Source organism: Coregonus clupeaformis, chromosome 12 (genome assembly GCF_020615455.1).
Source record: "Coregonus clupeaformis isolate EN_2021a chromosome 12, ASM2061545v1, whole genome shotgun sequence".
NCBI classification, from domain to species: Eukaryota; Metazoa; Chordata; class Actinopteri; order Salmoniformes; family Salmonidae; genus Coregonus; species Coregonus clupeaformis.
In genome coordinates, this window is record NC_059203.1 from 61,506,787 (window position 1) to 61,519,473 (window position 12,687).

Below are 12,687 nucleotides of genomic sequence, written 5' to 3' on the forward strand. Positions count from 1 at the left end.
CTCTCTCTCTCTCTCTCTCTCTCTCTCTCTCTCTCTCTCTCTCTCTCTCTCTCTCACTCTCTGCCTGTCTGTCTGTCTGCCTGTCTGTCTGTCTGTCTGTCTGACTTAGTCTTTCACCAATTTACCCATGGCAGCTCTATCCCCAACTTTGTATTGACTTATGCGCCAATAATCTTGGTGCATATCGATGCGTCAATATCCTGTCTGTGGCGGTGGGAAAGTGGAGAGAGAGATGGAGGTGGGAGAGAAATAGATTAGAAGGAGGGGGGAAGAAGGAGGGAGATAGAATGGAGGGGTAGGAGGGAGAGCGAGAGAAAGGGGAGCGAGAGAGGGAGAGGGTGAAGAAGGGAGGGGGGAAAGAGATAGAAGAGAGAGAGGGAAGGAGGTAGAGAGTGGAGGGTGTCAAGTATGTGATGCCTTTCTCTATGCATCCATATTGTGATGCTCATCTTCCCCCATTGAATGCAATGTATTCACTTAGGCATCAACCCTGTGACACTCATCTTTTCCCATTGTCTGCAATGTATTGACATAAGCATCAACCCTGTGACACTCATCTTTTCCCATTGACTGCAATTTATTGACATAAGATTCGATTGGTTGAAGCTTATCTTTTCACATTGACTGCAATGTATTGAGATAAACATAAACCCTGTGACACCCATATTTTCCTATTGACTGCAATGTTTTAGGATAAATGTAAACCTTGTGACAATCATCTTTTCCCATTGATTGAAATGTATTGAGAAAAACGTCAGCTACTGTGACAATTTATCTTTTTGCAAAAACGTGCCAGGATGACATTTTCAGGCTGATAATGGGATGGGATTCCTCATGTCTAAGTCATTGTTAGAAAAAAAGTTTGGTTCAATTCGGATGTTAGGTACTATATTTATTGAATATGATATGAATCCTATAAATTAAAATGGCCAATTTGGGTGCAACCAATTAGCTTAATTTCTCAGAGATCAAATTATATTTCAACAAAATAATGTTTCAGAAATTCTAATCTTATCTGTTTTTTAACAACAGAAACTATATCAGAACAATCTGAGATGGTGGCTGTCGAAATCCTCTTTCTTGTGCTTTGTGAGGTGGAACGACCCAGTGGGTTGTGCTTACATTGGCAAAGCTGCATCGGTGGAGTTACAGTAAGTAAGCAAGGTTAACTTTAGGGCTTCAGTCCTTAATTGGCTCAAAAGAGCGCCTGCTCTCTTGTGCTTCATCCCTTTCTTACTCTTTCATTTGTCACACTGTAGAGCAGGGATCATCAACTAGATTCAGCTGTGGGACGATTTCTTCTTGAGCGCATGGTCAGGAGGCCAGAACATAATTACAAATAATTTGTAGACTGCAAATTGACCGCAAGAAGCCCAAACAGATGACTAAAACATAATCACTTAAAACCTTGCTTACATTTGTACACAATCACATATACAGTATCTCTCTTTTATGCGTGTTAATACTTCGGAACAGATTTCCAAAATTAAAATCACTTGGAGCTGATTTGCTGGTCTTTTTACAGTCTTTTATGTCCAACAATTATTCTAAGTTTGTTAAGTACATTTTGTTTGCTTTTTCTCTGCACCCCTCCCTCTCTCGCCCCCTACACCCTTCTTCCTGCGTTCCCCCCACCTTGCTTAGACTACCAACTGCCTCTCTCTTTGCTGTCTCCTGTGCTGTTCTGAAAGACTGGAACACTACCAAAGCTTCTTCTAAAGGCTGTACCATGAAACACTGGAGCTCTACCTAAGGCTTTGAGATCTCAAAGAGACGTGTGTCACTCCTTTGGGTCTGGTGTTGCTTTGAAACCACTTCTAGTTCTGCTACAAGCATCTCCTATCCTAGGCCTTCTCTCTCCCTCTGTCAGGCTCTGTCAGTCTCTGTCAGGTAGCTTTACAACAGAACATCGATACAGAATCAGGATCCAGAATCACAGAACACATCAGAGACTTACGTTCCGTCTTCGTTGCTCCTGTAGAACACCATGAAAGGATCTGACTTGCCAAAGAAGTCCTTCTTGTCCAGTTTGTTGGCACAGAACTGCATCGTCGCGCTGTCCTTTGAGGGTGCGGGGAGAGAGAGAGAGAGAGAGAGAGAGAGAGAGAGAGAGAGAGAGAGAGAGAGAGAGAGAGAGAGAGAGAGAGAGAGAGAGAGAGAGAGAGAGAGAGAGAGAGAGAGAGAGAGAGAGAGAGAGAGAGAGAGAGAGAGAGAGAGAGAAAGAAAGAAAGAAAGAAAGAAAGAAAGAAAGAAAGAAAGAAAGAAAGAAAGAAAGAAAGAAAGAAAGAAAGAAAGAAAGAGAGGGAGAGAAAAACAAAGGATTCAGTTGATTAATATTGTTATTTATGCTTCTTTTCCCTGTTTGTTGTAGTCACGCTGTCAGTCATCTGTTTGTGTGTCAAATAAAAGACGACATGCATTTTGCTTTCGAATCAATTCAACGGTACTGCCACAATTACAACCAAGCCACCTCCATCTCAATGTGTATGTTTGTTTGTGTTTGTGTGTGTGTCTATGTGTGTGTGTGCATGTGCGTGTCCGTGTGCGAGCGCACATTTGTGCTTGTGTTTAATCTCTTGCAGTAGGATGAATATGAGCGCTCATTAGGGGTACACCAGGAGCTCTTGGGAGAAACAGAGCCACATAAATTCTACGGTAATGATGCCTACAAACCAACCCTACTCATCACCATGTTCCAGAGAAGGACTGTGTTCCAGAGAAGGACTGTGTCCCAGATATTCCCTACATAGTGCACATGAAAGTAGTGCACTATATAAGGAATAGGGTGCCATTTGGGATGCAGTCAAGATGATGTAACAACCTCTATCTCCCTGATGCTTAGGTCAATCTCTGATGGTTGGGGGGAATGGTGAGGATGTGTGTGTGTGTGTGTGTGTGTGTGGGACATGCTCTCCAACTAGTCAGTAATCCCCAGTCTAACCAACACTGATGCCACTGGCCTGTATGACTGATTCTAAAGAGCAACATGAGTAAAACTCTTCAAATCAGACAGTCCCACTAATGTCCTCTCAGACCTGTCACAGACAGCAGACACTGTGCCTGATCGTTGACAATCACTAATGATAGTCAGACAAATAACCCTCCCTCCCATAGTGCTGGTAGTCTTTAATAGTTGATTCTAAGATTTGCATTTGATCATGTATATTTTTTTGCTGTTTGTTCTTTGTTATAGGGCCAAAAAGATTGGAGAAGTGGTTTACCCATACATCTCCGTTTTGGATAGATAACTATTTCTCTCTCTCTCTGTCCCTCTCTTTCTCTCTCTCCCCCTGTCACGGATTTAGCCGAGGCTGCTCCTCCTCCTTGCTCGGGCAGGCTTCGGCATTCGTCGTCCCCGGAGTACTAGCTACTGCCGATCGATGTTTCGGTGTTTGTCTTGTTTGTCTTTATTGTTTACACCTGTTTCCCATTATGTTGGATTGTATTCCCTATATTAACCCCTGTCTCTCATTGGTATTTTGTGTGTTATTGTTTGTTGTCATTCCGGCTGTTTTGTATGTACGGGTCTTTGTGCTTTCCTCCCTGTTTTGGAGGTTTGTTGTTTTGTACGTTTATTTTACTGTGTTCAGTAAAAAACGTTGCCAGCCGCTCTGTGCCCTGCTTTTGACTTCGCTACCGCATACACGTTGCGTGACAGAATAACACACCCAAGGTTTCCTGCTCCAAGTGGAACTCTACCTGGCAACCGTCCACCCGGTGCCCTCGGGATACGAGAGCATGTCCGCCCTCATCTCCTGTCTGTCCGGCAAGGCACTGGAGTGGGCCAACGCCGAGTGGGGGGGAATAGACGCCACTACAGTCAACTATGCAGAGTTCACCCGCCGCTTCAGGGCGGTGTTTGATCATCCCCCAGAGGGGAAGGCGGCGGGTGAGCGTCTGTTCCACCTCAGACAGGGGAAGAGGAGCGCGCAGGAGTTTGCACTGGACTTCCGGACTCTGGCTGCCAATGCGGGATGGAATGAGAGGGCCCTCATCGACCACTACAGGTGCAGCCTAAGGGAGGACGTTCGTCGAGAGTTGGCCTGCAGGGACACCAACCTAAGCTTCGATCAGCTGGTGGACATGTCGATTCGCCTAGATACCCTGTTGGCTACCCGCGGATGTCCGGAGTCGGGGCCGTCCATTCCATCCCCCAGCACTTCCGAGCCGAGCCCTATGGAGCTCGGGGGTGCTGGTGCTAGGGAGACGAGGAGAGAGACCAGGAGAGAGGCCGTCCCCTGCACCAACTGTGGCCGCAGAGGACACACTGCGGTTCGGTGCTGGGGAGGGTCTCCTAGGAATCGAGGCAGTAGGCAACGCACTGATGAGTCATTCCAGGCGAGTAAGCACCCAACTCACCCAGAGCTCTCTGTTGTACATATGTGTATTAAAGTTGTGTTTCCCGAGGTTTCTTCTCACTCCCAGCATAAGGCGCTAGTAGATTCAGGCGCAGCTGGGAATTTTATTGATCGCCGGTTCACGTATAAGTTAGGGATTCCCATTGTACCAGTTGATGTGCCCTTCCCCATCCATGCCCTAGATAGCCGCCCTTTGGGGTCGGGATTGATTAGGGAGGTCACAGCGCCACTTAAGATGAAGACGCAGGAGGGCCATGAGGAGATTATACAGTTGTATTTGATTGACTCTCCTGCGTTTCCCGTGGTGTTGGGGCTTCCCTGGTTAACATCTCATGACCCCAACATTTCATGGCAACAGAGGGCTCTCAAGGGATGGTCTGATCAGTGTGTCGGGCGGTGTGTAGGTGTTTCCGTAGGGGCAACGACGGTGGAAAGTCCTAACCAAATTCCCACCATGCACATTCCTCCTGAGTATGCCGATTTGGCACTCGCCTTCTGTAAAAAGAAGGCGACTCAATTACCACCTCATCGACAGGGGGATTGTGCGATAGACCTCCAGGTAGGCGCTGCGCTTCCTCGTAGTCATGTGTATCCTCTGTCTCAGGAGGAGACGGCAGCTATGGAGACATACGTCACCGAATCTCTGAGACAGGGATACATACGGCCGTCCACTTCCCCTGCATCCTCAAGTTTCTTTTTTGTGAAGAAGAAGGATGGGGGCTTACGCCCGTGTATTGATTACCGTGGTCTCAATCAGATTATTAATCAAATACAGCTATCCTCTCCCTCTGATTGCTAGTATGACGGAGTCATTACACGGGGCGCGATTTTTCACAAAATTGGATCTCAGGAGCGCGTACAACCTGGTGCGCATTAGGGAGGGAGATGAGTGGAAGACAGCATTCAGTACCACCTCGGGTCACTATGAGTACCTCGTCATGCCATACGGTTTAATGAATGCTCCTTCAGTCTTCCAATCATTTGTGGACGAGATTTTCCGGGATTTGCATGGACAGGGTGTAGTGGTGTATACTGATGACATTCTAATATACTCCGCTACACGAGCCGAGCATGTGTCCCTGGTACGTCGGGTGCTGGGTAGACTGTTGGAGCATGACCTGTATGTGAAGGCGGAGAAATGTCTGTTTTTCCAGGAGTCCATCTCCTTCCTGGGACATCGGTTGTCCGCGTCAGGGGTGGAGATGGAGATTGACCGCGTTTCAGCCGTGCGTTATTGGCAGACTCCCACCACGGTGAAGGAGGTGCAGCGGTTTTTGGGTTTTGCCAATTACTACCGGAGGTTTATCCGGGGCTTTGGACAGGTAGCAGCTCCCATCACCTCCCTGCTAAAGGGGGGCCCGGTGCGTTTGCAGTGGTCGGCTGAGGCGGACAGGGCGTTTAAACATCTGACGGCCCTGTTCACCTCGGCTCCGGTGCTGGCACGTCTGGATCCCTCTTTGGCGTTCCAAGTTGAGGTGGATGCGTCCGAGGCGAGGATCGGTGCCATACTGTCTCAGCGCTCGGGCACGCCTCCAAAACTCCGCCCCTGTGCTTTCTATTCCAAGAAGCTCAGTCCGGCGGAACGCAATTATGACATGGGGGACAGGGAGCTGCTAGCGGTGGTCCAAGCCCTGAAGGTGTGGAGGCATTGGCATTCTGACTGACCATCGTAACCTGGAGTACATCCGGGCAGCGAGGAGACTGAACCCTCGTCAGACTAGGTGGGCCATGTTTCTTACCCGGTTTGTATTTAAGCTCACTTATATACCAGGGTCACAGAACGCTAAGGCAGACGCCCTGTCCCGATGATATGACACAGAGGAGAGGTCCATTGAGCCCACTCCCATACTTCCGGATTCTTGTCTGGTGGCACCGGTGGTGTGGGAGGTCGATGCGGAAATCGAGCGGGCGTTACGTGCCGACCCTACTCCCCCAGAGTGTCCAGAGGGGTGGAGGTACGTGCCGCTCGAGGTCCGTGATCGACTGATATATTGGGCTCACACGTCACCCTCCTCTGGTCATCCTGGTATTGGTCGGACAGTGCACTGCCTTAGCGGGAAGTACTGGTGACCCACCTTAGCTAGGGACGTGAGGGTTTACGTTTCTTCCTGCTCGGTGTGCGCCCAGTGTAAGGCGCCTAGACACCTGCCCAGAGGGAAGTTACAACCTCTACCCGTTCCACAACGGCCGTGGTCTCACCTATCGGCGGATTTTGTCACGGACCTTCCCCCCTCCTAGATGAATACCACGATCTTGGTCGTTGTGGATCGGTTTTCTAAGGCCTGCCATCTCATTCCTATGCCAGGTCTTCCTACAGCCCTACAAATGGCCGACGCCCTGTTTACTCACGTCTTCCGGCACTACGGGGTGCCTGAGGATTTAGTGTCTGATCGGGGTCCCCAGTTCACCTCTATAGTCTGGAGGGCGTTTATGGAACATTTGGGGGTCTCGATTAGCCTTACCTCGGGTTTTCACCCTGAGAGTAATGGGCAGGTGGAGAGAGTAAACCAGGATGTGGGTAGGTTTCTGAGGTCCTATTGCCAGGACCGGCAGGAGGAGTGGTCTGGGTATATCCCCTGGGCAGAGATAGCCCAAAACTCACTCCGCCACTCCTCCACTAATCTTACGCCTTTTCAGTGTGTGCTGGGTTATCAGCCGGTCCTGGCACCCTGGCATCAGAGCCAGATCGAAGCCCCTGCGGTGGATGAGTGGTTTCGGCGCTCAGAGGAAACATGGAACGCTGCGCATGTCCATCTGCAGCGGGCTATCAGACGGCAAAAGGCGAGCGCCGATCGCCACTGCAGTGAGGGTCCGGTTTATGCACCGGGAGATCAGGTCTGGCTCTCGACCCGAAACCTGCCCCTTCGCCTGCCCTGCCGGAAGCTGGGTCGGCGGTTTGTGGGGCCATTTAAAGTCCTGAGGAGATTGAATGAGGTATGTTATCGGTTACAACTGCCCATTAAATACCGCATTAACCCCTCGTTCCATGTGTCTCTCCTCAGGCCGGTGGTAGCTGGTCCACTCCAGGAGAATGAGATACGAGAGGCTCCTCCGCCCCCACTAGACATCGAGGGGGCTCCGGCGTACTCAGTCCGTTCCATCGTGGATTCGAGGCGTCGGATGGGGGGCTGCATTATCTTGTGGAGTGGGAGCGGTATGGTCCGGAGGAATGGTGCTAGGTCCCTAGGAGGGACATCCTAGATCCCTCCCTGTTGAGGGATTTCCACCGGAGTCATCCGACTCGCCCTGCTCCGCGTCCTCCTGGCCGTCCACGAGGCCGGGGTCGGCGCACGGCTGGAGCCGCGCGTCAAGGGGGGGGGGGTACTGTCATGGATTCAGCCGAGGCTGCTCCTCCTCCTTGCTCGGGCAGGCTTCGGCGTTCGTCGTCCCCGGAGTACTAGCTACTGCCGATCGATGTTTCGGTGTTTGTCTTGTTTGGGTCTTTATTGTTTACACCTGTTTCCCATTATGTTGGATTGTATTCCCTATATTAACCCCTGTCTCTCATTGGTATTTTGTGTGTTATTGCTTGTTGTCATTCTGGCTGTTTTGTATGTACGGGTCTTTGTGCTTTCCTCCCCGTTTTGGAGGTTTGTTGTTTTGTACGTTTATTTTACTGTGTTCTGTAAAAAACGTTGCCAGCCGCTCTGTGTCCTGCTTTTGACTTCGCTACCGCATACACGTCGCGTGACACCCCCCTACTCTTCCATCATCACAGGTGTAGGCCTGTCTGCCAAGTTGCAAATGAAATTGTTATTACATCACCAAAACGTTATTATAGCTAAAACATTCCAAGACAATTACCATTAAAGGAGAAGTTTACTTTTGTACAACGAAATCTTTCGATTTTTTTAACTTACCCCACTCGCGATACACTTCCTCATTGCGCATTCTGCAGTATGGGGGTTGCAATAAACATGAACACAGGCTCCAAAAACACCAAATAGAAATTGCAAAGCTCTCAATAGAGTGATGCAGGGTCTTTAGATGTTGTACACATGAAATTGTGTCATTCCGAACTTTATCTGCAATGTTATATTCCATTTTGTTTGCGACTTGAGCGAAACCTCTATGTCCATTCTAGCAGCAGGCTACACAGAGAATGGAACAGCTGGATAGGGGAAACCACTTGAGTTGCACAAAATGGGGTATAACGTTGTGGATAAAGTTTGGAATCACATAATTTAATGTGAACAACATCTAAAGACCTGCATCACTGCATTTCCAGTTCTAAAATTGCGTATTTGGGTGAAGAACGAGGATGAGGAAGTGTCTCGCTGGTTGGGATAAGTTTCTCAAAAACAAGTGAAATCACAAAGAAATGATGTCTGGACACTTCTATAACATGCCTTTTACATCCAAAATACAGAATTGGTTGTAAAAAAGTTAACTTCTCCTTTAAGAATGTAAATTAGCAGGAAGACTTGAATAATTCAAGCGTTATTCTAAATTTGACTGGAACATGTTCCAGGATTTATCCAATGGCATTGAGGAGTATACCACCTCAGTTACCGGCTTCATCAATAAGTGCATCGATTATGTCGTCCCCACAGTGGCAGTACGTACATATCCCAACCAGAAGCCATGGATTACAGGCAACATCCGTACCGAGCTAAAGGCTAGAGCTGCCGCTTTCAAGGAGCGGGACACTAATCTGGATGCTTATAAGAAATCCCGCTATGCCCTCATACGAACCATCAAACAGGCAAAGCGTCAATACAGGGCTAAGACTGAATCCCACTACACCTGCTCTGACGCTCGTCGGATGTGGCAGGGCTTGCAAACTATTACAGACTACAAAGGGAAACCCAGCCGCGAGCTGCCCAGTGACGCGAGCCTACCAGACGAGCTAAATGCCTTTTATGCTTGCTTCGAGGCAAGCAACACTGAAAAATGCATGAGAGCATCAGCTGTTCCGGACGACTGTGTGGTCACGCTCTCCGTAGCCTATGTGAGCAAGACCTTTAAATAAGTCAACATTCACAAGGCTGCGGGGTCAGACGGATTACCAGGACGTGTACTCAGAGCATGCGCGGACCAACTGGCAAGTGTCTTCACTGACAATTTCAACCTCTCCCTGACCGAGTCTGTAATACCTACCTGTTTCAAGCAGACCACCATAGTCCCTGTGCCCAAGAAAGTGAAGGTAACCTGCCTAAATGACTACCGCCCCATAGCACTCACGTCGGTAGTGTAAGAATATTTGAAGATAAATATGCACAACGCAGAGGACTAGTGGACAAGAGGACTAGTGGTCAAGAGGACTAGTGGTCAATAGAGGACTAGAGGGCAAGAGGGAATTAACGATCAATGGAAATAGTTGTTTTTCAGTTCAACATCTGTTTAGAATCTTTGTGGCGGTTCCATCAGGGATTCATAGCTACATTTTCAAGTTTTCATTGGTCCAAATGGTCTATACATTGAGCATGAAACAGGATACTTGGGGGTTTGGCCAGTAGCCCAATTTTATTGCAAGGAATTCTAATTGGTCAGCCACATGCTATGCTTGAGGCTATAAACTACATCCTGTCTCTTTGTTCAGTGGAGAAACATGGAAAACAGGGAAGAATTAACATCTACCATATACTTCCCAGCATAACAACTATGATTTGTTCTCTTTGAATAAATATATTTTTCTCCCCCTGATTTGCTTTGGGGTCTGTGTTATTGAAGAATAACATCAACTGCTAACAGTAGCCATGCAGTGCTTTGAAAGGCTGGTCAAATTCCACATCAACACCATCATCCTGGAAACCCTAGACCCACTCCAATTTGCATACCGCCCCAACAGATCCACAGATGACGCAAACTCAATCACACTCCACACTACCCGTTCCCACCTGGACAAAAGGAACACCTATGTGAGAATGCTGTTCATTGACTACAGCTCAGCGTTCAACACCATAGTGCCCACAAAGCTCATCACTAAGCTAAGGACCCTGGGGCTACACACCTCTCTCTGCAAATGGATCCTGGACTTCCTGACTGGCCGCCCCCAGGTGGTAAGGGTAGGCAACAACATATCTGCCACGCTGATCCTCAACACTGGGGCCCCTCAGGGGTGCGTGCTTAGTCCCCTCCTGTACTCCCTGTTCACCCACGACTGCGTGGCCAAGCACGACTCCAACACCATCATTACGTTTGCTGATGACACAACAGTGGTAGGCCTGATCACCGACAACGATGAGACAGCCTATAGGGACGAGGTCAGAGACCTGGCAGTGTGGTGCCAGGACAACAACCTCTCCCTCAATGTGAGCAATACAAAGGAACTGATCGTGGGCTACAGGAAAATGAGGGCCGAACAGGCCCCCATTAACATCGACTGGGCTGCAGTGGAGCGGGTCGAGAGTTTCAAGTTCCTTGTTGTCCACATCACCAACAAACTATCATGGTCCAAACACACCAAGACAGTCGTGAAGAGGGCACGACAACACCTTTTCCTCCTCAGGAGACGGAAAATATTTGGCATGGGTTCCCAGATCCTCAAAAAGTTATACAGCTGCACCATCGAGAGCATCCTGACCGGTTGCATCACCGCCTGGTATGGCAACTGCTCGGCATCTGACCATAAGGCGCTAGAGAGGGTAGTACGTATGGCTCAGTTCATCACCAGGGCCAAGCGTCCTGCCATTCAGGACCTATATGCTAGGCGGTGTCAGAGGAAGGCACAAAAAATTGTCAAAGACTACAGTCACCCAAGTCATAGACCGTTCTCTCTGCTACCGCATGACAAGTGATACTGGAGCGTCAAGTCTAGATCCAAAAGGCTCCTTAACAGCTTCTAACCCCAAGCCATAAGACTACTGAACAATTAATCAAATGGCCACCCAGACTATTTGCATTGACCCCCCCTTTGTTTTTACACTGCTGCTACTCACTGTTTATTATCTATGCATATTCACTTTACCCCTACCTACATACTGCATTGTTGGTTAAGGGCTTGTAAGTAAGCATTTTGGCGCATGTGACAAATAACATTTGATTTGATTTGAAATTAGATTGTATGGAAAGTATGGCAGAGTCCCAAATGTCACCCTATTCCCCAGCCCAATGGGCCCCGGTCAAAAGTAGTGCATTATATAGGTGTGCCATTTGGGACACAGATGCAATAAACAAAGAGCCATTATTCTGTAGGAGCTCCTTGTAAATCAGCCTAGGCAGAGCGTGTAGCTGGCTAATCCTCCCATGGGAGAACAGACAGAATAGCTTTATTATCTAAAGAGCTGAAGTGCCAGCAGACAGCCAAGGCAGTGGGCATCAGGACGATAAACACTTCTCCTGTTGTCGTTGGAGGGCCAGAGGCTCTACACTGGACACTACCCGCGCTAGCTGCACCTCGTAATGATACTGCTAATGGCTTTTTAATGTTGTAGCAGATATCAGATCTGCTAAGGGTGAGTGGGTGAGTGTGACTGGTTGTGTTTGGGTGAGAGGGAGAAAGTGTGTGTGTGTGTTTGTGTGTGTCTTTGTGCATGGTGTGTGTGTGTCTGTGTGTGTGTCTGTCTAGGTCCTGTCTCATTATCACTCTCAGTCAGACTTAGACTGCAGGCTGTGTTCAGTGAGTACAAACATACTCCTCTCCACGGTGGCCCGACTGTGTTCTCTCAATTTGACCCGGAACAGAGTTTGAAATCACTAAAATACTATTTAACATACATTTTCCACCATTCATCTATTCTCCTAGGTATGGATCTCAAACTTGTAAAACACGTCAATAAAACATTTATAACAATACATTAGTGACATTCATGATGTTCTGGGTCAAGAAACAAGCTGCTTGCTGCACAGGAATGGTGAAACCATGCTGATCAGAGGCTGAGCAACACTGATATGAAGTTGAGCTAAAACAGAATTTTGACAAATTATGATTTACGACGTCGGATCACCGATGATCTGACGGATTTATGACTATTTACATGCATCAAACATTTGGCTCTATCTTTGAACGGTTGGGTTTATCAACCCAGGGAAAAGAGCATCTGAAAGAGGACATTCTCTGCAACATTTAGATAAGGGAAACTGTACTTACTGTACTTTATGTGTTTACTGTACTTACAGTAAAAGAGTCTAGCGACAAATTCAGCTACTTCTCAGGCTGCCTTTGGGGAGTTTTGACATAGAGGGTTTGTATGTTTTTGATAGCATTTAGCGACTTTTCCCACTCAATGCTGCCTAAAACGACCGTGGGAAAAAGATGTATGTGCAACAGAAGTCACAGCAAGTGTGCACTCACAGGCCAGAGAAGTAGAAGGGGAGGGGGAGTGCGGCGGGAGTTGGGACGAAAACGCTATGTCGGGTACTGCAGCTGTGCCGCAGCAAGACAAAT

At 48.2% G+C, this 12,687-nt stretch overlaps 1 protein-coding gene across 2 annotated transcripts in view; it reads right to left on the reverse strand.

Annotated features, from left to right (window-relative positions):
* The window catches only part of LOC121578330 (copine-5), a 290,164-nt gene that overhangs the window by 84,741 nt on the left and 192,736 nt on the right, over window positions 1-12,687 (reverse strand). For both annotated transcript variants that reach the window (XM_045223995.1, XM_041892641.2), the window contains one exon: window positions 1,958-2,061. In XM_045223995.1, coding sequence (XP_045079930.1) covers window positions 1,958-2,061 — 104 coding nt within the window. The remainder of the gene's footprint in view (window positions 1-1,957; window positions 2,062-12,687) is intronic.